The sequence below is a fragment of the Eschrichtius robustus genome, chromosome 14, assembly GCF_028021215.1.
Source record: "Eschrichtius robustus isolate mEscRob2 chromosome 14, mEscRob2.pri, whole genome shotgun sequence".
In the NCBI taxonomy this organism is placed as follows: domain Eukaryota; kingdom Metazoa; phylum Chordata; class Mammalia; order Artiodactyla; family Eschrichtiidae; genus Eschrichtius; species Eschrichtius robustus.
In genome coordinates, this window is record NC_090837.1 from 30,668,278 (window position 1) to 30,692,564 (window position 24,287).

Here is a 24,287-nt window from a genome sequence, read left to right on the forward strand (position 1 = left end):
CTTAGAAAACTAAGTTTGTGCCTTTAAAATCTTAGACTTTACTAACTGGGAAAAAAAAAAAAATCCAGGCCAACCCCTTCACTTTACAGATAAGAGGGGGGTAAATCTGAGACCAGAGAGACGGCCTTGACCCTGGTCAAAGAAGAATCTGATGACACAGTCAGGAGAGAATGCAGAGGCCCCGCGCCAGCCTGCGGAATGGGGGCTCACAAAGTCCCTCAGTTTGCTCACCTGTGAAACAGGTCCCAAATCTATTCTGTATGATCTACGGGCTGTTGTAGGGTCAAATGAGGAAATGACAGCTGTGAAATCCCCCCTTGGTACACAGTAAGCCAGTGAGGAACAGCTCTAGTCATAGTAGTAATGAGTATCATATATATATGTACGTATATACCTATATGTGCAGACGCACTACACACACACACGCGCGCGTGCATGCACACATGCACACACCCCTCTCTGTTCCTGATTTCCTGCCTCTAGGAGAAAGACTATCACTATTTGAAATGAAGACTGACAACCATTGCTCTTTTGGTTGTTTGGGGTTTTTTTTCAGCCTCCTTGCTAGCTTACGACTTCAGACTCTCAGGCATCTTCTCTTCCCTCTAGTTGCCTTCTCGAGCGATGGGGGTGAGCAATGCTGAACTGACTTCGTTCCCTGAGGGAAGCAAAATCTAGCAGAGAAGTTAACACAGTTTCCTTGTAAAGGTCGAAATAGAAAGGGAGGTGCACACACATGTCTGTTCAGGATGCCGACAATCTGCCTGAACAGCAGCCAGGGTTTCTTATGAGTCACAGGACGATAAGGATGAACTTTCACTGCTGAAACGCTGCCCTTTCACAGCCTTCGGTCTTTCCCCAGCGGCAGTGATCACAGTGGGAGGGAGCTGGACTCCCAGAGGACTCACTTGCTGTGAGTCAGAAGCTTGCTGTGTGCCCTGCCATAAATTTTCTCCACTTACGGCTGATGGAGACCATCGCCCTGTCTTCATCAATCCTACCCAGTTCCCAAAATTCATACACACATTGTTTCTCTGCTGAGGAAGACCAAACCTTGCTCTCTGCAGAGAGCATGCTGTCTTCAGGGAGAAAAATAAGCCAGGCCAAGTTCTAAGACAGTGAAATATCAGGCACCTGCAAAACAGCACAGCAAAAGCACATCTGGCAAAGGCATCCGTAGGAAAGGGGAAAATGGAACAGGAAAATGCTCCTACGTTCCAAGGTCGGGGTCTGGGGTGAGCAATCCTCCCCTCCCCTCCCAAGCATTAGAAAGGAGATGCTGACATTGGATTAAGCCAGGAAAGGAAAATCAATCTGCCCACAGGCTGCACAGGCAGCTCCGCTGTGAGTGGATGCGTTCCCGGTTTCCCCGGCAGGCGAGTCAAAGCAGAACCCTCAGGGATTTGCCCCAAGTCTCGACTTCCATCTGGAAATAGAGCCAGCATGATTTGCAGAATGACGCTCTTGGAGATCAAGGAAATGGCCTTAGGCTGCAGTGTGAGGAGGCTGGTTAGGGGGATGGAGGGGATTGACAGGGGCAGTAAGAGCAGACACACTGCCTAGAAGTCCCTGAGTTTCTGTCCAGGTCTTTACAGTTGGGATTGATTCTCAATGGCTGGGAGGAAACCACGTGAAGGCTCAGACACAGAATGACCTCTCTGAGTGCTTAGAACGGAGGAAAGGTGAATTAGAAGAAAAGACGAGAACTCACCCAATAGTTGGGCTGATGTTGTGGTCAAAGTGATCCTGGACAAAGCGACACACGATGCTCGATTTCCCGACACCGGTGTCCTGGAAGAGGAAGAGAACACAGCCGTGAAGATCAAGGCTGCCGATTCTGACCGAGTCTAAACAGAACCCAGGACACGGGAGCTTACTTCCAGTTGGTGGGAAGGGGGATATTTTCCTCTATTTCATACCAGCATTTTCAACAATGAAATCGTATTGCTTTCATAAAATGGAAAGAAGTATGGTAAAAATAAGTTTAAGAAACATGTCCCATCTATATACAATAACTAACCTAGAACTGGCATGTTCACAGTACATTTATTTCCAGAAATTTGGAAATTTTTGGAGGGGTCTAAGACATATGGCAATGCATCACATTGTTTTGCTAGAAATAGAATTGATTTCGTTCAAAACTTTAGCACTCTAAAAAGATGTAATCTATTTTTCTAGGTATCGCCCTATAAAAATGATGAATTCTAATTATTGCATTTCTAACATTTTCTCTCTAGAATCTGATGGCTGCATAAGAACCTCCAGTTTTGCTCAATTATATAAAGGTTGCATCTCAGCTCTTTCTCTGTTAAATAATTCTTTAAAGCTGATTAGGATAGGGGTCCAGTTACACACTGGAACTAGGACACATGCGTTTTTCTGCGGTCCCTTCCAACACCCTTGGTCAAATGGTTCAAGGAATACAAAACACAAAATCACAAGGTCAAAGAGATGGGAGAAGAGACAACCATCAGACCAGTGATGACAGCGAGAAGCAGTGTTGGGGGAGGGGGTGTCACTGGAGCCAAAGGGCCTGCAGGGAGGAGAGCAAGTCATTCCACACCCACATTCCCTGAAGGTATCACGAGCTGGAGGGCAAGCTGGAACCAGAATCAGGTGAAAAGCTGCACAAAATCACACCCTGGGCGCCCCAGGCACGTAACCAGAGGAGGGACATTCCACAAGGACCCAGGAGGTTGACTCTCCAGGAACTGTGTATCAGCCACTGGCTGGCTCGGGACTCCACACGCAGCTCAGGGGGCCCCGGGGCTACTGCCCTGGCCTGTGGGACCCCAGATGGAAGAGGCGAGGGTGCCCCTCTGGGGAAGAGGAAAACCTCGCAGACCCTGAAATGTGGCGTCCCCCAACTACAGGCCACGTGTGCACCCGCCCACAAGCCCCCGTGCAAACAGAGCTTTGGGGATGCATTTTAATCTTTTAAAAAGAAAGGCTCAGCTAAGAAATACCAGACATTTATACAAAAAAAGAGCAGGATGCAATTTTAGAAGATCATTCAGAAAATTAAGAGGGACCCCTCAGAAATTAAAAATACGATGGTAGAAGTGGAAATTTCAAAGGAAGCGTTACAAGGTGGAGTCGAGAGATTGCCCAGAAAGCAGGGGAAGGAGAACAAAGCAACTGCCCCAGCTGCCAGCAGCTGTGCTTTGAGAGCGGCCGCAGGGCGCGCGGAAAAGTCCTGTCGCCCTGCTCTGAGGGCATCACGGAGACTTGAGATGGATAGTGAAAGGGAAACGAGACACATTTAGTCCAAGAAGGAAAAAAAAATACTGATACACTTCTCTTCAAAGTGTAACGTTAAAAGCCTACAGATCAAGGAGAAAACTCTGAAACTCAGAAAAAGTTGTTTTTCTCTAGACACTGAAATATGAAATGAGATTTGAAACACCACTGCCCATCTGAATTATGGGCACGTCCTCTCGTTCCTACATTCAGGGAACCATTCCAGCAAATGGGGCGAGAGGGCTGTGCGCTCAGGATCCTCATCAGAAAATCAGTGTCCAGAAGGTGTCACCTCCCGGTGCACGCGGCCTGCGCTGGTCCTGAGCCCCAGGGGAACCGCACCAAGCACTGTCTCTCTGCAGTGTGGGGATCGATGTGCGGAGTTCAGAGAGGTGAGAACAGAATGGAAACACCAGCTCCTCAGACTCCAAATCAACGCCGCTGCTATTTCTGAGCTGCACCTTCGGGAGGGATTACAGCTAACATTCCTCCCTCCCCCCAAACCACAAGGCCCTCCTTCCTATCTCAGCTGCTCTTAAAGCCCCCGTGGATGAGCAGACCCTTGCCATCCTGCAGTCCTCGCAGCCCCGGAGACACTGGACACGGAAGAACTGGGCCGCCACCCAGGCCGCCCTCCTTCCCAGCTGGGACGATGGCGGCCCCTTGACAGCCTCCCCCCAGCAGCAGGGCGCTCGCCCTCTAAGGGAGGGGCTGGCTCCAGGGCTCCAGGGCTCCAGCCCGACGTGCATCCTTGGGGTCAGGATTCTGCTCCGGGGGCATGTTTTGGAGTCCATCCATTTGCTCTACCCAAGGGCTCAGCTCAAAACTGGCTCCAAATCCTCCAAAAAGCCCAAGGGTCCTGCGAGGCCAACCCTTAAAATCCCCTTAGAGATGAAATATTCCAAAGCCAAAATTCCAAATTATTCATCTCTATTCATCATCTTCTCTGGGTAACTCAAGCTAAAATACCCCTGGTCCTGCATAGTTAAAGCAGCCAGCCTGCTCAAATTTAGATTGAAGTTCATTCTTCCACCAAATACACTCAGTGTTTCTTTTCTTTTTACAATTTAAACTCCCAATATCTCTCTCTTATACAACTGACAGGAAGGAAATAACAGGACAAAAGGATAGGCAAAGTTGTAGTTTCTCTCCGAAAGGAAAATATTCTTACAAAGCACGGCCTAAATCATCTTGCGGGGCCAATGGCTTTGTGATGACCTGGGGACCTCGCCCTCCCATGCCTGCCGTTCCCCCGCCAGCCACGAGGGGAAGGCCCGGCTTGAGGATGGCAGGGGAGCCAGCCAGGATGCCGGCGCTTCTCATGAATCACTCAGCTTGGTGACTTCCTTTTCCTGCAGGACCTCATTCAGACCGTGACACACACACACAGGAGGAAAACGCCCTGCGTCATGACCATCCCACAGGAAATGGCAAAGGTCTGAAGCAGGAAATCCTGGGTGGATAAGGAGGCAGAGGAGAAAGAGAAGGGCCGAGGCCCGGGCTGCTCATCGCTCTGCATGGCCCCGTTACGTCCGGTGGACTTGACACCGATGTAAGGAAGCTCGGTCGCTTTCTGAGATGAGACTGTCACAGCCCTGTGCAGCCTCTAGTTCCGCACAAGAGGAAGCTGAGGCCACACAGCAGGCCGCAGAGTCAGAACCTAATTTTCTGAGTCCCGGTGAAATCCTTAAAGGCTCTCATCAGGTTAAATCAACCGCCCTGCCAAATATAAATTTCCTTAAAAAAAAGTCCATTTCTAGAACCCACAAGGAGTGCTTTTACTATTGCTTTCCAGAGTTACCTTCCATAGTAGAGTCACATGTCCTAAAGATACGTCTGCTGGGTTTTGCCTTAATGAAAGGGGGACATATTGCCAACTACCGGGGAGGCATTAGAATAAAACCAATTTTTTTTTTAAACTGAAGTATAGTTGATTTATAACGTCATGTTAGTTTCAGGCGTACAGCATAGTGATTCAGTTAGACATACACACACATCTATATCTATATCTGTATATTCTTGTTCAAATTCTTTTCCCTTATAGTTTCTTACAAAATATTGAGTACAGTTCCCTGTGCTGTACAGTAGGTCCTTGTTGTTTATCTATTTTATATACAGCAGTGTGTATATGTTAATTCCAAACTCCTAATTTATCCCTCCCCACCTTTCCCTTTGGGTAACCATAAGTTTGTTCTCTATGTCTGTGGCTCTATTTCTGTTTTATAAATAGGCTCATTTGTATCTTTTTTTTTTTTTTAGATTCCACATATAAGCGACATCATGTATTTGTCTTTCTCTGACTGCTTTACTTCACTTAGTATGATAATCTCTAGGTCCATCCATGTTGCTGCAAACGGCATTATTTCATTCTTCTTATGGCTGAGTAATATTCCATAGTAGGTATATACCACATCTTCTTTATCCATTCATCTGTCGATGGACATTTAGGTCGCTTCCACGAGAATAAAACCAATTCTGACTGCACAAAGCAGGAATAAAATATAGTACAACCCTCCCTGGGGGATAATCAGAATTTCTTTGTATTCTAACTTGCACGGTTGATACCAGAGCCGTTTTGAGGCCGAGCTATCGGTTCCTGCTACTTCCTGGGAAATGGAGCCCTCTTCTGATATTCCTCCCATAGACGTTATTGCTATTATTTGGGGCTAATAATACAATTCTCTGCGAACAATCACATACTCTGCCATGACACTCTCTGCTGTTTGAACGGTCCCAATTATTAATCATGTGTAAATCTGGAATTATGGAATCACGAACCACAAACTTTCAGCTGCTGCCACATAAATCTCTAGGTGTCACTTAATTCACTTCTGGACTAGGGCAACAGGCTGCAGGTAGGGTTCCCACCTCTCAGAATAGAGAACGGGAAATCCTAGGCAGCTATATCACCGCTACGTGATCCTGCTCTAATGGAAGACATCACAGATCAACTCAGGACACATTATTTTAGGAACCTTTTCAACCCAGCTCTGCAGAGAATCACTGCGGCCCGATCAAGGTGGGCTCCCAGGACAGACAGCTGCCCTCTCCCCACCCTCCACCCACTCCTCCCGGCCCCTCCACTCCAAACTCACGCAGCACTGCTCTACAGACACTCTAGACATCTTTACAGGCGGTAAGGTTGAGAAACTAATAAGGAATGTTGATACTGTTGATAACATTATAAATCCACATGCCTCTTATGGAAAGGAAACTGCAAACAATAACAAGACCTACAGACTCAGGAATTCCATTCCTAAGAATGCAGTTAAAAGAGGGGGAAAAAAAATGAGCACAAAAAAAGTTCACTGAGGTATTATTTATAAAAATTAGAAATCATCTAAAACATAACTTTAAATAAATTATGGCATAGATGGTACTCGTGAAGCTTTCATCTCAGACCTATCAAAACATCAAAGAGGTAGAATACTATTTGTACATAATGTGAACTATGGAAATGATAACTCCAGCATCTGTCTCTGGTCTGGCAATCAGAACCCAAACAGCAAGGATTTTTACGTTTATTTGTTTATTTGTTTCACTCAGTCACCCATTTGTTTAAGTGTTTAGACTTTAAGCGTTACATTACTTCTAAAAAGCCTTAAGTGTCTGACGTGTCGAGAAGGAGTTAAGTTAGGAATTTAGGAGGATGAGAGAGGCCAGCCAGGTCTTGTGGGTGGAGAGAAACAGGCAGAACCGTGGGGTGGCTGACAGTTTGATCCTCTGAGCCCAAAAGTGAGGGAAGCTGAGAGCAGGGTGGAGTCTGACCCAGGGGAGTGCAGGCCTTGTCCAGGACACCGGACACGACCCCTGCACGCGACGCCCATGTGGGGAGGCACTAGACTTCGTTTACTCTCATGGGAAAAACTGCTTACAGACCGAATTTTAAGCATACAAATAGCATAAATGAATTTAAGCATCTAGATTGAGGTCCCAAGGACAATAGTGAACACAGCTTGGAAACGCCCACAATCCTCTAGATGTATATGAACACAACCTCAGGTCCACACAGAGGGAATAAGGTGCCATGTCTGAGGTGCAAAAAATGCCCAGGAGAAATGTAAAAGAATCCTGCTAGAGAATATGAAGAAATAAGCAAAAATGAGGAGGCTGAAAGCCCCAAGAGAGATGATTAGATGGTTCAACAGGGAACACAGGCACACGTCTACTTCCTTTATCTCACTGGGTGCTCACGACAACCCTTCAGAGGACAGATGTACTGTCCACATTTCCCACATTAGGAAGCTGTGGTCTAAACGTTTATGTGACTTGCCTGCAGTCCTATAATCAGCAAAGGCTTCATCGGCCTTCAGACTTCCCCTCCCCCATACCCACCGGCCAAAGCATCTCTCTCCAGAAGGCGTGCGTCCGTGCCCTCATTGACTTACTGGTGCCTGTGCAGTCCGCAAGATACAAGGACGGGAGGCAAGATTAAGTCCCGATCCCTGCAGTCAGATCACTTACACATCAGACCTAAACCCTCAAAGGTATCAAAGACAGAGCCGTAATGACTGACATCACACAGGCCACCCCAAGACGTCAACGGGACGGCTGACAGCCGTGTTCCAAACTGCATTTGTTGGCCCATCATTTGAAACTCAGGTGTGTATTCTTCTGTTGACATAATGCTGTAAATAAATGATTATTTCCCAAGCTTGCCCCTGCACTATAGCACTCAACAACAGAAGACCCCGACATCCATGTGTACTATTGTTTCCATAGGAAAATTTACTCTACTTTCAACCTGGGGGTTTCAGCCAGTGTGAACCAGGCCTGCAGTCCAAGCAGAACGCCCTAGGAGTAAAGAGATCTTTGGGGAACATGGTCTCCTGCATTTGGACTCCAGTAATATTGCCAATAATCCCAACCTTTCATAGGAGCAGGAGTGGGCCAAACAGTCATAAGGACAGTGACTAAAGCTCCTGCCACCCAGCCAGGCATCTTCTATGGAGAAATGTCCACTGTCACTTCTTCGAGCATTGTCTCCGGTCTATCATACCTCTTCTCGCCTTCTGGGACTCCAACTGTGCCTGTATTAAACTTTCTTCCCCTACCACATATGTCTTTTATATTCTTTTCTTTATTTTCCATCTTTTTGTCTGAGTTTCAATTTGGAATTATTCTAACCTATCTTCCTGTTCTTTCTACAGATGTACCTAATGTGATGATGAACCCATTTATTGATTTCCTGATATCAATTATTGGATTTTTTCACCATAAAATTTTTATCGTACAGTTTTCGATTGCATGCCAAAGCTTGAAATCATGACTTTTATTTCCTTGAACATAACGAACATACACGTCTTAAAGTCCATGTCTGATAAGTCCATTATCTAGATTCTCTGCAGGTTCTGTTTCTATTGCCTGTGGAAAGATCTTCAGTCAAATCGCCTTGTCTCCTCCTATCACTGGTCAAGTGTAAGTCTTGGAAGCATCCCTCCAGAGAAGGGAATTAGAGCAGCCTGTCTGGTGATGACCCCCGATCTTCTCTGACTCTTGGATGGGTGTTTAAAAAGCATAGTGATCTCACTTCTGGGATGTCATCCACCCCCAAAAAGCTGTTCCTAGTAAGAAAATATTTATACTGTTTTAAAATGCTGTCCTGGACTTCCCTGGTAGCACAGTGGTTAACAATCCACCTGCCAATGCAGGGGACATGGGTTCGATCCCTGGTCCAAGAAGATCCCACATGCCGCGGAGCAACTAAGCCCGTGAGCCACAACTATTGAGCCCGTGCGCCGAGAGCCTGTGCTCCGCAACAAGAGAAGCCACCGCAATGAGAAGGCCTGTGCACCGCAACAAAGAGTAGCCCCTGCTCGCCGCAACTAGAGAAAGATTGCACGCAGCAACAAAAACCCAACGCAGCCAAAAAAAAATGCTGTCCCTTTGTACTATTGTTAAATTTATTTGCCTCTTGCTCTTCCAGAGTTGGCAGATCTGGTGGATTCCGAAGTCTAGCAATCTTTCAGTCATCAAGTGCTCTGGCCCCAGAGAGGGGGTGGCTTCTCCACCCTGCTGGTGGCAAAGGAACATCCTAGAAGTTCTAGGGAAGCCAAGGTCACGTATTGGGCATGAGAAAAGGTGAGCAGCAGAGGCCCCATGCCTCTCCCAGCCCCGGTTCAGAAAGAAGTCCTCCTCCTGCCTGACTCCTCAGACAAGTTAAAGAAGGAAAAGAAGGAGGAAGACACTTCTTAAATGGGGAAGAAGGGCACGTTCCATCACCCCTTCACTTCCATTATTCTTATAATAGCTCCCACTGCTTCTCGGCGTTTCCACAGAGCACCCTGTCCCGATGTACGAACTCTGTGCGGCTAAGCAGAAATTTCAGAGTATCTGAGTCTTAGAAGGTGTGACCTTAACTGTTGTAAAAAATTTTTAACCCAGTGTTTTACTTAAATCGCACTTCCTGCCCAAGGAACCAACTGTTCTTTTACCACCTTTGTTTCCTCTCAAGCAACGCACGTGTGGGCTGGTGACGGGGCAAGACAGGTCACCAGACAAACGGCAGAGACACGAGCTGCCCTGTTCCTGGCGGGGAACCCACTGGCTCCACGGGACACCTGGCCTGCATAGGCTCCCGGCACCAATGTGGGATTTTATTGTTATATTCTGTCGTGTTCTTACAAAACACTCAATATTCACTGTTCCCGAGTTGCAGATCTAGCAAGTAAGGATAAAGAATGATCATAATTGCAGCTTCTAAAGTGGTTCCCAGTGATCCCTGACTCCTGGTGTTTGGTCACCTGTGCGTGACCTGGACCTAATGACTTGCTCCTAAAAAGTAGAAAAATGGCAAAAGTGATGGACGTCAGTCCCCAGGTTAGGTCATAAAACACTGAGACTTGGCCTCCCTTTTCTCACCAAGCTCCCTGCCCCCAGCCAATGGGCTCCTGAAGCAGACACGGTCCTGGAAACGGACACATCAGAGCCCTGGCACCCAATGACCATCCAGGGTGCTCTGCCCATCCTTAGGATAGGCTGGTACGGCCACACCATGAACTTACCCTTCAGGTGGGAGGTGCTGCCGTGAACCCCAAGGGCGCCGGGACTCGGATGAGGAGGCTTTGCCCTCCTCCCCTCCCCTCCTCTCCAGCAGCCTTTGGAGCCTGGACTTGTCCTAAGGGCAGTGGAACCAACGATACCCACCAGGGGTGGAACTTTAAGAGGACTGGAAGGAAACCAAAACAGGAAACAGAGGCATTTAGGAGGCTGCGCTCATCAGCTGCGTTTTTACTGAGCACCTACTATGTGCCGGGCATCTTCACAGATAACGGTGGCCAGTCTATCGTGTCAGAGCTAAGGCTCCACATCGAGAGCTCGCCTGGTGCTCACGTTGGGTTGTGCAGGGCGGACAGAAGGAACCGTTTTTGTTTTTTTTGTTTTTGACACAGCACAAGCTTTATTCGTGGCCAAAGAATAAAGGAGAACTAAATTCACAGATCGACTTCTCGCCCACCTGGCAAGAGGGATTTAATTTTAAAGGGTAAAGACAAAGGGAGGAGGAGGGAGGCTAATGATGGGGAGGCAGATGCTTCAGTTTACAGGGGAAGGGGCAGGGCTTTTTCAAGGGAGTAGGGTGCCACCCCCTTTTCAGGAAGGAACCGTTCTTACGCCCCGACTCTGACAAGCCTGACAGCTGGCATCCTCAGACCACTTGCTCATCCGAATTAACGCTCGATGCTTCGCTGACCCCCAAGCCGAGATCTTGTGTGATGTAGATAGTTAACTGCTGTGATCCTTAATCACGACACTAGATTATAGAGGATGCACATGCACCCTTGTCGGCTGCAAACAAGAGCAAACAGTCAACACACCTGCATGGTACTGATAAGCTGGGGATACTAGCCTCTGCTCACAACTAACTTACCTTCCTGACTCTATCACTGCTCCCATTAAATAACCATCGTTTTTGACCCATGACATATGAGGAATCGTCCTATGACAGTCAACTCTATCAAGCCCCAGGCTTGATTCCCACACTAGTGTCAGAAAAGGGACTTGCATGAAAGGGAGGAAGTGTGTCCGAGGCGGGGCTGGGCCTACAGAGTGTGAGAAAAGCCATCCCCATAACTATCACACTGGCATGACTTTCCCATGGCTTAGTTCCTTCGGTCAGCTGGCACTTCTGCAAGCATTTCAGAGACTTTACAAAACACACATAGAAGGCAGCAGTGGGAATTTCCAGCTCGAGGGAAATTACTACCCCCCCTCGCTTTCAATCTATGCCCTTTGGGAATAAATGCTAAACTATCACACTTAGTTTAAGACATTCGTCCAGGAAACGCAAGGCTGCCTGCATCACAGCTGCCCCTGTGAGAAGAACCCCTACCTGGCAGCCTCTGAGCAGGGCTCAGCCTCCAGGGTGAGCCTCCAGGGTCAAAGATGGGGCACCCTCATACTTTCATTGTCCAAAGGAGAGAAGACGGGTGTGGCTTCTGGGGCTGGAGATGAAGATGGACCACGTGGATGAATTCCCCAGGAACAGCCTGAGTGGGTGCACTGCTGACAATAAGCAGTAAAGCCATGGATATGTGCCCTCTGATTCCTGCACGGTGTCCCCCACTGCTCCCCAGCCAAAGACCAGCTGAAGGTCAAAGAGGAAAGCACATGACTGCAGATCCGCCCTCCACTGCTGGCTGGATGCTAAATTGCAGAGCCAACGCCATGTCATTAATGCTGAGGCACAGCTCTGGTCTGAAGACTACCCGCCACCCCCCCCCCACCCCCAGAAGGGAAAACTAATCTGAAACCTTGTCATACAGGAGGATGTTCCCGCCGACAGAGGTGAAGCTCAAGGGCGCTGCCTTGAACCTGAGCTAATAAGTAAGTGCACGTGCCCAGTTGAGCCAAAATTACAACGAAAGTGATGACTCCGGGAAAAGGGAAGAGAAGACAAAGACTCCAGGCAAAGCTCCAAGACAAATGGAGCTTCTGGGCTTCCAAGTTCCGAATCACGATGATCCATGAGCTGTTAATAACACCGACCACGTTAGTCACGTGATGGTGGTGATGGTGACGGCCGACGTTTTGCTCAGCTAGACTGCATGCTAACCTGCATCATCTCGTTCATTTTCAGCCCAAATCTCTGAGAGATGTACTACTATTGCCCATCACAGTTGGGAAAACAGGCCCAGGAAGGGTCAGCGATTGAACCCAGTCTGTGCTTCCCAAGCCCGAGCTCCTGACCTCCATCCTTTACCCTAGTGCCTCCTGACAAACACCACCCGGGTCCCCACCCTGCGACAGGTGTGATGATGCGTATCTCTCCCGCTCGCTAACCCATCCCGCGTCTGAGACACAGCAGGCCCCGTGTCGGGTGCTGGCGAGTCAGCAGGATGTATCCTCTCCTGCAAGCGCAGGAGAGACACACCCAGGAACGTGACCCAGAGCCAGACCTCAAGGTCTGGAGTTTCCTCTTCATGACACAGAAGGAGCATCACGCCCCGGACTACATGCCCCCATCCCGGGGGAAGACTGCTCAGGCCCATGGGGTTTCCGTGGCCCCTCACGATGCCCTTTCCATGATGTTCTGGCACATGCCCTTGCTCAGCAGTTCAGGAGAAACTGAAGCCATGGCCTTTCTTGACCTCAACCTGCGTTCTGAAGGCTTTCCAGCTGGCAGAGCACTCACATTCATTACTGCATTCGGTCTTCATGGTGACCCTGTGAGGTCATCATTCCCATTTCGCAGATGGAGAGCTTGAGGCCCAGTACCCGTCAGAGCACACCGCTGGCAGAAAGGAGGTCCGGCCAATTCCAGACCTCGGCCTCCCCGTACATTCTTTCCCCAACTGGAGAAACCACCTCCAGTCCCAGGTCAACAAATCCTTAGGGAATCTCAGTGTGCGGGGCCAGCAGGGCTTTCAAAAGCAAAACGCGCAAAGGGGGTCAAAAGACACAAACTTCCGGTTATGAGATAAACAAGTCCTGGGGATGCAGCAGATGGCTTGGGGGCCAGAGTTAACAATACTGTGCTGTATATTTAAAAGTTCTAAGAGAGTAGGCCTTAAAAGTTCCCATCACAAGAAAAAAAGATCGTAACTATGTGAGGTGATAGATGTTAACTAGACTTATTGTGGTGATCATTTCACAAGATACACAAATGTCAAATCATTACGTTGTACACCTGAAACTAATATAATGTTCTATGTGAATTACATCTCAAAGAAGAAAAAACATCCAAGCAAAAAAAGAACTTGGTCAGGTTTTCATAGAAATAAAAATGCTTTTATCATGCAAATATATGCTACATGAACCTAATAAAATAATTTGCAATTTTAAAAAAGATTGAACAAAATGTTAGAGTTATTTCATGTTGGTACAGATAATTTATCTTAACTAGAAATATGGGCAAAGTAAAAACAGAATTCCTTCAAAAAAGAAAAGTTAGGGAGGAAAAAGTCCAGAGCTAAGAAGTGTCAAAGTGAAATAACAGGCAGTTTGTTTCCTATAAGTGAACAACTTTGGTTAATTTTTATATTAAAACATAATTTTATGTAAATAGGTATAGATACGTTGATAACAACCCCACAGCGTGGGTTACCTTCCTCTTCACGCTGATAGGAGGGTATCAGCACGTGTTTGAACTTCATGTACCAACACTGTGAAATTCTCCTTGTGGATACTTCTAGATCTGTGGATATAAATCTCTTTAAGAAGTTTATTTTAGGGTCAAGAAAGAAAATATGCAGTTTATGCTTCTCAAGATAGGAGCTGTTCCCTTGTATGAATCACTGAATATTCCCAGAGACACTGTGGGTAAACATCCTACATGTAATGTGAACAAAGGACAAGTCCCACATTGCAGAAAATGAGGTGTGTATCGTCTGATAGGTGTATATCTATTTACAAGTGGCACACATGCAATACTGTATGTACTAAGATACTATACAATGTATAAGATATAATCAGAAATAGAAATTTTAAGAGAATGATCTATTAGGATCTTCTCAATACTGTGCCACCAAATACAGAAAATCCCTGGATGCTGAGGCTGGCGTAAGCTGCAACTGCCCCCAAGCCCGCGATTTCACATTTCTGCTCAACCAACCAGCCTCGCTGGTGTCACAGACAGACTTACAATCGACACAAGCCAGCGCTGGGGGAAAGGACTTTCAGTGTGCCCCGCTACCCACCCACCCACACACAGAGCCTGGGAAACACAGGGATGAAGCCCTCTGAGGCTAGAGCCACACCGTGCAAAGTGGAGTCTGGAGGCGGCCACCTTTCAACTCCCTGCATTGGAAAAGGGAAGCAGCTGTGCAGAGAGACATTAAGCCAAGCAGCCCAAAGACGGGATTCTGGTACCTCCCCTACCTTCCCGAGGCCCAGCTGCATTCCTGCTTTGGGTTCCGTGGGACACCATATATCTTTCTTCCTTTTTTAACTGGGTCTCAAGTGCACGTCGGAACCTCCCAATGGCCACGAGCAGCACAGTAGGAGGCTGGCCATCCGAAGCTTGACCCCCAGGAGGAAACATCTGTAAGGATTTTACAGCTGACCCCCGGTCATATCGCACCATCTCCATGCCCCTTTCCTTCCGCCCCTGACTCTGCCATCACATCATCACACATGCTATTTTTTTGCAGGAAGTTACGGCCAAACCACAACTTCATAATGTGCTGCTCTCCCAACAAAAGAGAGCCTGGAAAAGGCCACCTGATGTCTGGGCCTGGCCAACAGCAACGTCTGGGTGCCTCCGGCCAAAGCATCAGGAGCAATCCCTCGGTCACTCGCTAACCCTGGGTCTATTTCATCTGCGTCACGGGTCACGGTCACGGTCTAAAGGCATTGCTACACGTGCACTCAGAATCTAAGTGACAGAAAGCCATGTGCGGCCTCTAATTTGTTAGGAGATGTCCACTTCTATCTTCTAGCTTTACAAAAAGACAACTGATTGACTTTATTAAAAAACGAAACAAGGAAGAAAAATCAATGGTCTATGAAAGACAATCACTTGTTCCAGGAGTGAAATCATCTTTCTGGTTTCAATTTGGACCCTGTTGTCTGTTCATGTTCTGACTCTGGGGACCCATCACACACTGCCCTGCCTCCCCCACCAAATTCTCTCTCAAGCAGGCAGGAAGATTGCAGCTAGATTGAGGCAACCAGGCCAAAAGTTGACAGAATAATTTGGTCAGACGAACCAAAGGAAGTGTGTTTCTTCATTTGGTGGTTTGGACACCTTCAGGGGTGAGGAGAAGGATTGCAGACCTTCTCTGCCCTCAGAGCACAAACTTCTGCTCTATTGCGATCTGGCCACGTGACCTGAGCAGCTAATTTCAAACTCTGATTTCCTACCCACGAATCTGTGTCTTACCCAACCTGGCATAAGAGAGACTTTCCCAAGCGTCTGACGCATATGAAAACACGCTGGTAAATCCGCCTACACAATCTCCTATTTTGTGTGCCTGCCTCTCTCCCAAAAAAGGATTAGGATATTTAAGAATGAGCTCCCAGCACACGCCCAGCCTGCATTTTTATGAGATGGGATCCTTTTCTGCTAAATGGATCTAAATGGCAAACTGTAGCTGGCGGCCAGAAACACAGAGTCAGCCAGGACACACAGACAGCGGCAGCATCCTGCTGTTCTGCTGACCAAAGGAAAACATTTTGGAGCTTGAGTTTTCTATGACGTTTAATCTTGACTCTAGATCCAAACCGGCTCGCTGTTATGCTTGCTCAAGACAGTAGCAACAGGCTGGCCGGCAACACTGCAGTATCCGTTTGCTCCTTCTCCGAAAAAGCCAAAACATGCATCCCCAGTGCACGACTGTTCTCCGCAATATCCCCGCATCTGATAATGCCACGAACTCACAGAGTACCCCGGCGCCCCACCCTCTGATCCGTGGGCTGGCTTACCAGCTACAATTCAATCTGGAGCTCATCAGCTGGGGAGACACAATGACCCACAGCAAAGAAAAGGAAGAAATAAACAGCAAGGGCCGAGGCGCCCAGGGATTAGGGGCTTCCTCGGACCCGCCTTTTATCCTGGGGACCCACTCACCATGTAGCAGGGCAGGCACGGGACACCCAGAAAGTCTCAGTGTGGTTCTCAGCCGTGTGGCATCCCAGGGGGACAACCAGGACCTGCCTCCCCTACAGGAGAAAAGAGTCTCCGAGATTTCTTTCTGTATGCACGCCAAGCTATAGAAATTGTGCACACTCTCTTTTCTGGGCTAAAAGATCAAAATCTGATAGCCACTCTTGGGAATAATTTTGCAAACCTTAATCATAATTGTTTTGCTCTTCTGAGTTATTCCCTATCTCTTTTAACTGCAGGACAACATGAAGAGAACTCCAATAAAACAGAAACCCCAAGAGGTCATAGCCTGGAGTGTGAGACACACAGGGCGCACACATCCGAGGGGATGCTGTAACAAAGGAGGAAGAGAAGATAACCGTCAGGGGTACACCAGAAGCAGTGATAACCCCCGCCTTCCCGCAAACTAACCGCACAGGGGAGCAGAATCTGGGGGTGGTCAGAGTGTGGGTCTGGGGTCAGACGCACGAAATTTAAATTTCTTCCTAGTTTTCTCTGTGCTTCTGTTCCCTCCTCTGTAAAAGAGGAGCAATAGGAGGGCCTGCCTCATAGGACTGTCGTGAAGATTAAATGAGATAACACGTCCACAGCACTTAGAACGGTGCCGGCATCCCGCAAGTGTTCATAAATGCTGATTATCATCATGACGATTACACAGCCATCCAAAAGAATAAAGTCCATCTGTAGGAGCTGATATGTATGGAAAGCGTTCCAAGATATACTGATTGAAAAAATCCATTTACAAATTTGTAATGACACCTTTATTAAAAAAAAAAAAAATCTGGGTGTGTGAGCACAAGCACACAAGCCTGAAACACTTCCTTTAAAAAAAAATCACAAGGACACATTAACGGTGATGATCGAAGGTTAGGAAGGCTGCACTTTTTATTCTGTACCTTTCTGACGCATTTGAACTTTGTAATCCTATACAAAGGTTCCTTGTATCTATTTTTAAGTATGAACAGAGGTGATCCAGGTACAGGGATCAGGGTACAAATTCTGTATTCTTCTTTAAGCTTCTCTATATACACGTAACTTTTTACACTAACATTTTCTCCCCAGACTCCTTCATATCATCTAAATTTTAAATGGCCATCACCCAAACCATAGATTCTTGCCTCTGTGGGGTATGGTCCATGTAATCTGTATGAATCAGAGTTACCGAAGCTGATGAGGTGGAATTATAGGAAACTTGCTGGAAACTGCATGAGCCTGGGAACCCGTGGGAGCGTGCTTCCTGGGTCAACTCCACTGTCTGTGTCCTATGTGTCATGTGTTTCTGGTGGGAAAACATTAAAACTGCTGAGCTAAACCCTCCCCCTCCTAATTACTCACATGTAAACTATTTCAGATGTGGAAGTTGCCTACACTCATTTTTGTTGCTGTTGAGGTGCAATTCTCATAACCCAAAATTAATCATTTTAAAGTGAACAATTCAGTGGTACTCAGTCCATTCACAGTGTTGTGTAACCACCACCCCCATCTAGTTCCAAAACATTTTCTTCATCCCCAGTAACTCCATACTCATTAAGCAATTACTCACCATTCTCCCCACCCCACAGCCTCTGAATCACACATTTACTTTGTCCCTATTGATTTACCTATTCTGGACATTTCATACAAATGGAATCATACAATACGTGATCTTTCATGAGTGGCTTCTTTCCCTTAGCGTCATGTTTTCAAGGTTCACTCACATCGCCCTGTGTATCAGTACTTCATTCCTTTTCAAGGCTGAATAATATTTCATTGCGTCTACACCACAATTTGTCTATCCAGCCTCCACTGATGGACACTCGGGTTGTTTCCACCGTTTTTGGTTGTTGTAAATAGTACTGCTGTGAACATTCGCGTTACAAGTATTTGTTTGAGGTCCTGTTTTCAACTGTTTGCAGTATATACCTAGGAGTGAAATCGCTGGGTCACATGGTAATTCTGTCTATAACTTTTTAAGGAGCAGCCAAATTTCCATTTTCCACAGCAGCTGCACATCTTACGTTTCCACTATCCATATATGAGGGCTCCAATATTAAGAGGAAAACTTCCCATGTCTTGAACCCTTTAGGATTAATTAGTTCTTCCACTTTCCGCATCCAACTTCCTCTCACTAGGGTCCTTTCTTGTCACTAGTTAACCAGGAAGCACAGCGCACCTTTGTTATTTTTTGATTCTTTAACATATTTGTTATGTTAAAGAGTAATTACCGTAGGCAAAATCCTGACTCGTAGATATAGAATGAACATGTGTTAAAGTCTTTATTGACCTCATTATTAATGAGAGTATTAGTGAGGTGTTACAACCAATTCACAGAAGTCAGAGAAGCACAAATTTATATGGATTAAAGGAATGATCCAATTAAAGGTTGAAATGAATTTACAAATGGACAAGAAACTGACTTTTTTTCCTGATGCTGGGGGAGGTCATTTTAACCACACAAATAGATGGTTTTTCCATGTCTGCAGACTGTAATTATTTTGCATTGCTATCAGTTATCTATAACTTACAGAGGCAAAAGGCAGACCAAGGACAAGAAAGGGCTAGAATCAGACACCCTGGAAGGCTGTTCTTTACATGATGCATAGTTTTCCACTGGGGACACCCAGAAATCTTTTCTGCTTATTCCAAATTTCCTCACAATATGACACAGGAAGTAAAAAGAGAAAAAACTAAAGGTGTGGATGAGAAAAGGAACTAGGAGAGGCAACTCCACACTAAATAAAAATGAGAACTAGAATGGGAAAAGATTAATGGGCCAACGTGCACCATGGGCCTCCCACGACCGCTGTACAGTTGGGGAGGACACAGGCCACGCGTGCCACGGGAGTCCACATGGTGAAATCTGGGGGCTAACGAGGAGATCTCTCTGCAAACAAGACCCTGGTCTAAAAGGGAGGACACCAAAGGCAGCGGACACGGGACAAAGAACTGACCGGGGCTGCAAGACAGCAAACCCTGGCACTGAGTCGGACGGTGCAGAGGTCTGTCACCGCTGCCGGGGGGTGTGAGGGCCCAGAAGCATCAGGAATGACTAACAGGACCGATTTTGGGCTGGGAAGGGAGGTTCCCTGGAGCACGTGTGGGTAGTGGAGACCCAGGAGTTTTCCCAAACCCACCCAGCGTCCAGCCTGGCATGCACCTGGGAGCCCGGATGGGGAGTCAGCCCTCGTGTGAACCAGCCCTTGTAGAAACCTAGACAGTCACAGGTTGGCTTCATATAAACACTCGGGTATTATCATTTGACTTAATGCAATACTTCTTCTTTAAGTGATTGAGATATATATATAAATATTTCAGTTATTACATCTGTCCTCTTTATTTCCTGCAACAAACGCATTGTTTTGTAGCTTTCAAGCATATGACAATCATTTGTACATCTGTTAATCATTCCTCCTCATATGCTGGTAATGCCTGTACAGGGAAAGTTATCACACAGAACTGAAAAAGAAAATCACAATATTCAAGGAAAGTAAATCATTTTAAGCAAAACTGTTTCCATCCAAAGCAAGTCTAGGGGCTGACTTACTAAAGCATTGTCACTGGTCTTCAGAGCCTGTTTACACTGCTTTTTTTTTTGGCTGTGTTGGGTCTCTGCTGCTGCGCACAGGCTTTCTCTAGCTGTGGTGAGCGGGGGCTACTCTTCATCCCAGTACGCGGGCTTCTCACTGTGGTGGCTTCTCTTGTTGTGGAGCATGGGCTCTAGGAGCGCGAGCTCAGTAGTTGTGGCACGAGGGCTCAGTAGTTGTGGCGCATGGGCTTAGTTGCTCCACGGCATGTGGGATCTTCCTAGACCAGGGCTCGAACCCGTGTCCCCAGCTTTGGCAGCGGATTCTTAACCACTGCGCCACCAGGGAAGTCCCTACACTGCATTTTAAATGGGCATCTTCCCATTTAAGTTTATGAATAAAAACCTATCACTTATTAGAAAACAAAGAGCTACGACGAGAACTGAGAACAGCCTTAGCACGCAGCTGGCAGAGCGAAGGCCCAACCCCCTCCCGGCCACTTCAACAGGACTTGGCTGTTCCCTGTGGCATTAGCATTTCTTTACTCTTCCTGTTGGGAAAAACGGGGTGATTGTTTGTGACAGGAATTTCCCAGAAGGCCCACCAGCTCTTCAAGGGGAAGCATCCACAGGCAGTTTGCACCCTAGGATTCTATGAAACCCTCAAAAACCTTGCCTTGCTGTTTGCACCCATCCTGCATCGTGACAGTGATTCTTACCCAATGACAACACCCTCCTGCTCGGAAAGACCTCCTTAAATCAAACTTAATTCTCAGCGTCGGACCTTGCCTCGCTCCACTGGCGCTGCCAACACTGGCTCTGCCGGGTGGTCAGCAAGGAACTTCAGTATCTCCCGGACAGGCCTCTCCCGGACAGGTGAGGACAGCTCTGGACAGGAGTGAGGGTGGCCAGCCGGAGCCCCCATGACGCCACAGGCCTCCCGTCAAGAGGCCACTGACTCCCCCTGCCTGACACAAGGGCCCCCCCAGCAGTAGGACCTGTGGGCACTGCATCAGCTCAGCAAAGACACGGGTGCCACGTGTAAGGCAGGGGAGCATTTCCAGATGCCATCCCCCCAGACGGCAATCAGGGCGCCAGTGGAAAGTAACCACACCCGGGGGAGGGCTTCCCAAAGCCGGGGTGGCAGCAGGGGCTGCCAAAGTGCCGGAAGGCAGACGGTGCCTTAACTGAAACACGCACGGAAGCTACAGGAAGCCCAGGCCAGGAGGCATGGCCCCACCCCCTCCCACAGCCCTGCGAAGCCAGCAAAGCACCAGGGGAGCCGCCCAGTAGCCCACATGTGGGACCCCGGCCGGGGAGGCAGAGATGGGAAAGAACGTGGCTTCCCAAAGGGCAGGTCCTCCCAGTGAAGGCTCATCAATTCCAACCCCACGACTTCAGTTCTTGTGATATGTCTTTGTCACTTAGCGATGCCACCCAGTTCTGGAGCTGCCTATCCCAGGACCCCGTTTGCCACATCCCAGGGGTGCCACTGGCCACCTCACACATCACAGCATGCGATGCCCCAGCAGGAGTCCCACCTGCCTCAAAGCAGCACGTGCCGGGGTCTTGCCCAGGACCAGCAGCGTCCCTGACAGGGTCTGGGCTCAAGACCCAGGGACCCCAGGGTACCGGCCAGGAGGAGCACATCTGCACTGCCTAGGGACTACAGCTCACGACCCCCAAAGCCTCCTTCGAGGCCACGGCTGCCACTGCAGATTCCCACAAGGCAGCGTGCATACCTCATTTACCAAAGAAACTTGCTTTTTTGTTATCCCTTCTTTCTAGCACGGGTGCAGTGGGGCCAGGAGATGTGTCATGATGGTATGAGTTGCCTCTGGGTGAACATTAGTTCATCACAGAATTTTAAAATTTGCATTTGGAGAACTAAAAATACTTTTACTGTAAAGTGGTGTAATACTGGTGCAATAAGGCAAGTTAAAGTAACTTCTGAGCAAGTCAACTTGTTTTTCCAGAAGCATCAGGGAAGTAGATGACCTCTACCAGTCCTCCTAGAGAGGAAGAACAAACTTAGTTCTACCGAGAAGTTACCATACGACAGGCAGGAGCCCCGGTGTTCTCAGGTTACTTGTGCTGTGTAACTGTCACAACTCGCTGAGACAGACACTGTTATCAACATTTGACAAGTGAGGGATCTGAGTTGAAGAGGTTCCACAAGCCAGCTTAAAGCTTGCTTCTCTCTCCTTCGAGTCCAGAGTCTGAAAGACAAATCAAGTCAAAGCTCCGGTCAAGCCATAAACTCACAGTCTTCAAATTCATAGTCTGGCAGTGACCTTGCTGGAACACAAAAGGTGCTTATGGGAGAAACTATCATTGCTCCACGATATCCACGCTCCCCTTCACCATCAGAAAAAGAGCCCTGAGTGAGGTTCAGCAGGCACTCGGCCACCCCTGCTGGTCGAGGTGGTCAGGGGTCTTGGTTCTGGCCAACGGGGTGGAAGCAGAGCCAATGTGTTGACCCCATAAACCATCAGAGCATCCTGAACCAGCCACCAGGACTGATCAAGAAGAAAGAGACGATTTCTCTCCTGCTTAAGTCACCAGACTTTGGGATCTCTTATTTCAGCAGCTCAGCCTGTATCCTCAATACAGCGCATCGAAGAAACTTAAAAACCTGCATATCCCTCTAAACTGGCTAAGAATTCTCCTTAGAGCTTGTTGAACCTCATCACCTGTTTATTCCTCATTCATTTATAAGGTAAATTCATCCTGGCCCTGCGTCTGAATTCTCACAATTTCCAAATCCCAGTTTATGAGATTTACCTGTAAAGTATGACAATATACCATTTCTTTAAACCCATATGCTTCCCAGAATATGTCCTTCTTTGGAAAATGCCACTCACCCATATTTAGCTATTGCAGGTGGTCTGTCCACCACCCAGTTTCCCAGTGGCCCGGGCTGGCAGGGCATCATTTGAACCGGGCGGTGCTCTCTGCCCTGCTGGGTGGCTCTGGTCCTTCTCCAGCAGCTGCATCTACTTTCACACACATAAGGCCCAGCGGGGTTGCCACGGCATCCTTTAAATGCTGGCTGGCAGGCCGGATGCCAGGACCAAGTCGTTGATAGTCCTGTCTTGTTGGATAGCGTTAGAGCAGACAAAACTCTTTTTATGACCATTCAGCAACAACAGCCCTTAAAAGAAGCAGAAGGGGGTGGGGTATCTGCTGGAACCCTCTGACCTATTTAGAGACCCCCCAGCTTGGATGCCTTATGCTATATAGTTCAGCTGCACCACACATAACCACCCAACCGTCATTACCTGAGATTATGTGACAGGTATGGGTCAATGTGTTCTAGCCTGCGGTTTTCTGCCTTCTCAACGACCTATGACCAAGATGAGATTGATTTGCTGTGACACCTGCTGTGTCCCGTGACCAGAATAATAAACACAACCAATTCACTTTGGCCACTCCATTTTTGGTGAAGAGCTGCAGTTGAGAACGACAGACATCTGCCCATTAGGAGCAGCACATAATTAACAGCAGTGTTTACCCACCCGATACCAAGCAGTAGAGGGGCAACAGACTGTCACCACGAGAGACCAGCATGACCCTCGCCATCCTGAATTACGGCCGCTACACTCTACCTCCCACTCAGCCTCAACTACAACCAAAATAAATACACTTTCAGATTGAAATGACCTATGCTATACATCTATATTATCTATGCTATATATTTTCATTATATTACACGTATTAGGAAACTAGGTGTTTGTGTGATCACCTGCTACAGAGGCCGGACTGGGGCTAATCTTAGATTGAAACAGATGGAATTGCCAGCTCTGTGACGGAATTAAACTGGCATATGGAACCGCGCTTTTTATGGCATTTGATTGGAATTTTTATGTGCTTGACCTTGTCACAGGAGCGGAATCCATCATCTATGAAAAGTCATAAAACTGACAGTGTCACCTTGGCAAACCATTCAAAACCAATTAACTGATCTTCTGCTAGACACATAAATCCGTTGATCCATCCTTACAGTTGGCATATAAAACATTCATAAGTGCAGACAGGTAATACATTTTAATAGACATTTTAAAGAGTAAACTAGAGACAACACAGATTTAAAAACAAAAATAATGAGCCCTTGCCCCTCTTATCCAACATCTCAAAGCACTAGTTTTTAGTCTTAGGGGAAAACTTGGAAGTTCACAGAAAACAGTACTGTGCTTTTAATATACATTTGTGTATTCTAACACAAATTATACACCATTTTCAAGCAAATTTATCACCACTGTAGTAGTCTGAAGGCTTTTTAGAAACTGAAAGCATAACCCACTTAAGACTTCTGTTGCCTTTGGCAAATCTAATTATTAACGTTTGCTGAATTGGCTTTAGACACCTGATATCATGTTAACACAATCAGCAAATATATACCAAAAATTCCCAGGATGAATGCCACCATTTTGATGTTCTGAGTTGTCAAGGAATTTACAAACAAACAAATACAAATCCACACACATCGGGAAATTTCAGCTC

General features: G+C 47.3%; 1 protein-coding gene across 1 annotated transcript in view; it reads right to left on the reverse strand.

Moving 5' to 3' along the window:
• Nucleotides 1-24,287, reverse strand: part of RAB31 (RAB31, member RAS oncogene family) — a 107,881-nt gene that overhangs the window by 67,807 nt on the left and 15,787 nt on the right. Inside the window, exon 2 of the mRNA XM_068562465.1 lies at nucleotides 1,712-1,791. Coding sequence (XP_068418566.1) covers nucleotides 1,712-1,791 — 80 coding nt within the window. The remainder of the gene's footprint in view (nucleotides 1-1,711; nucleotides 1,792-24,287) is intronic.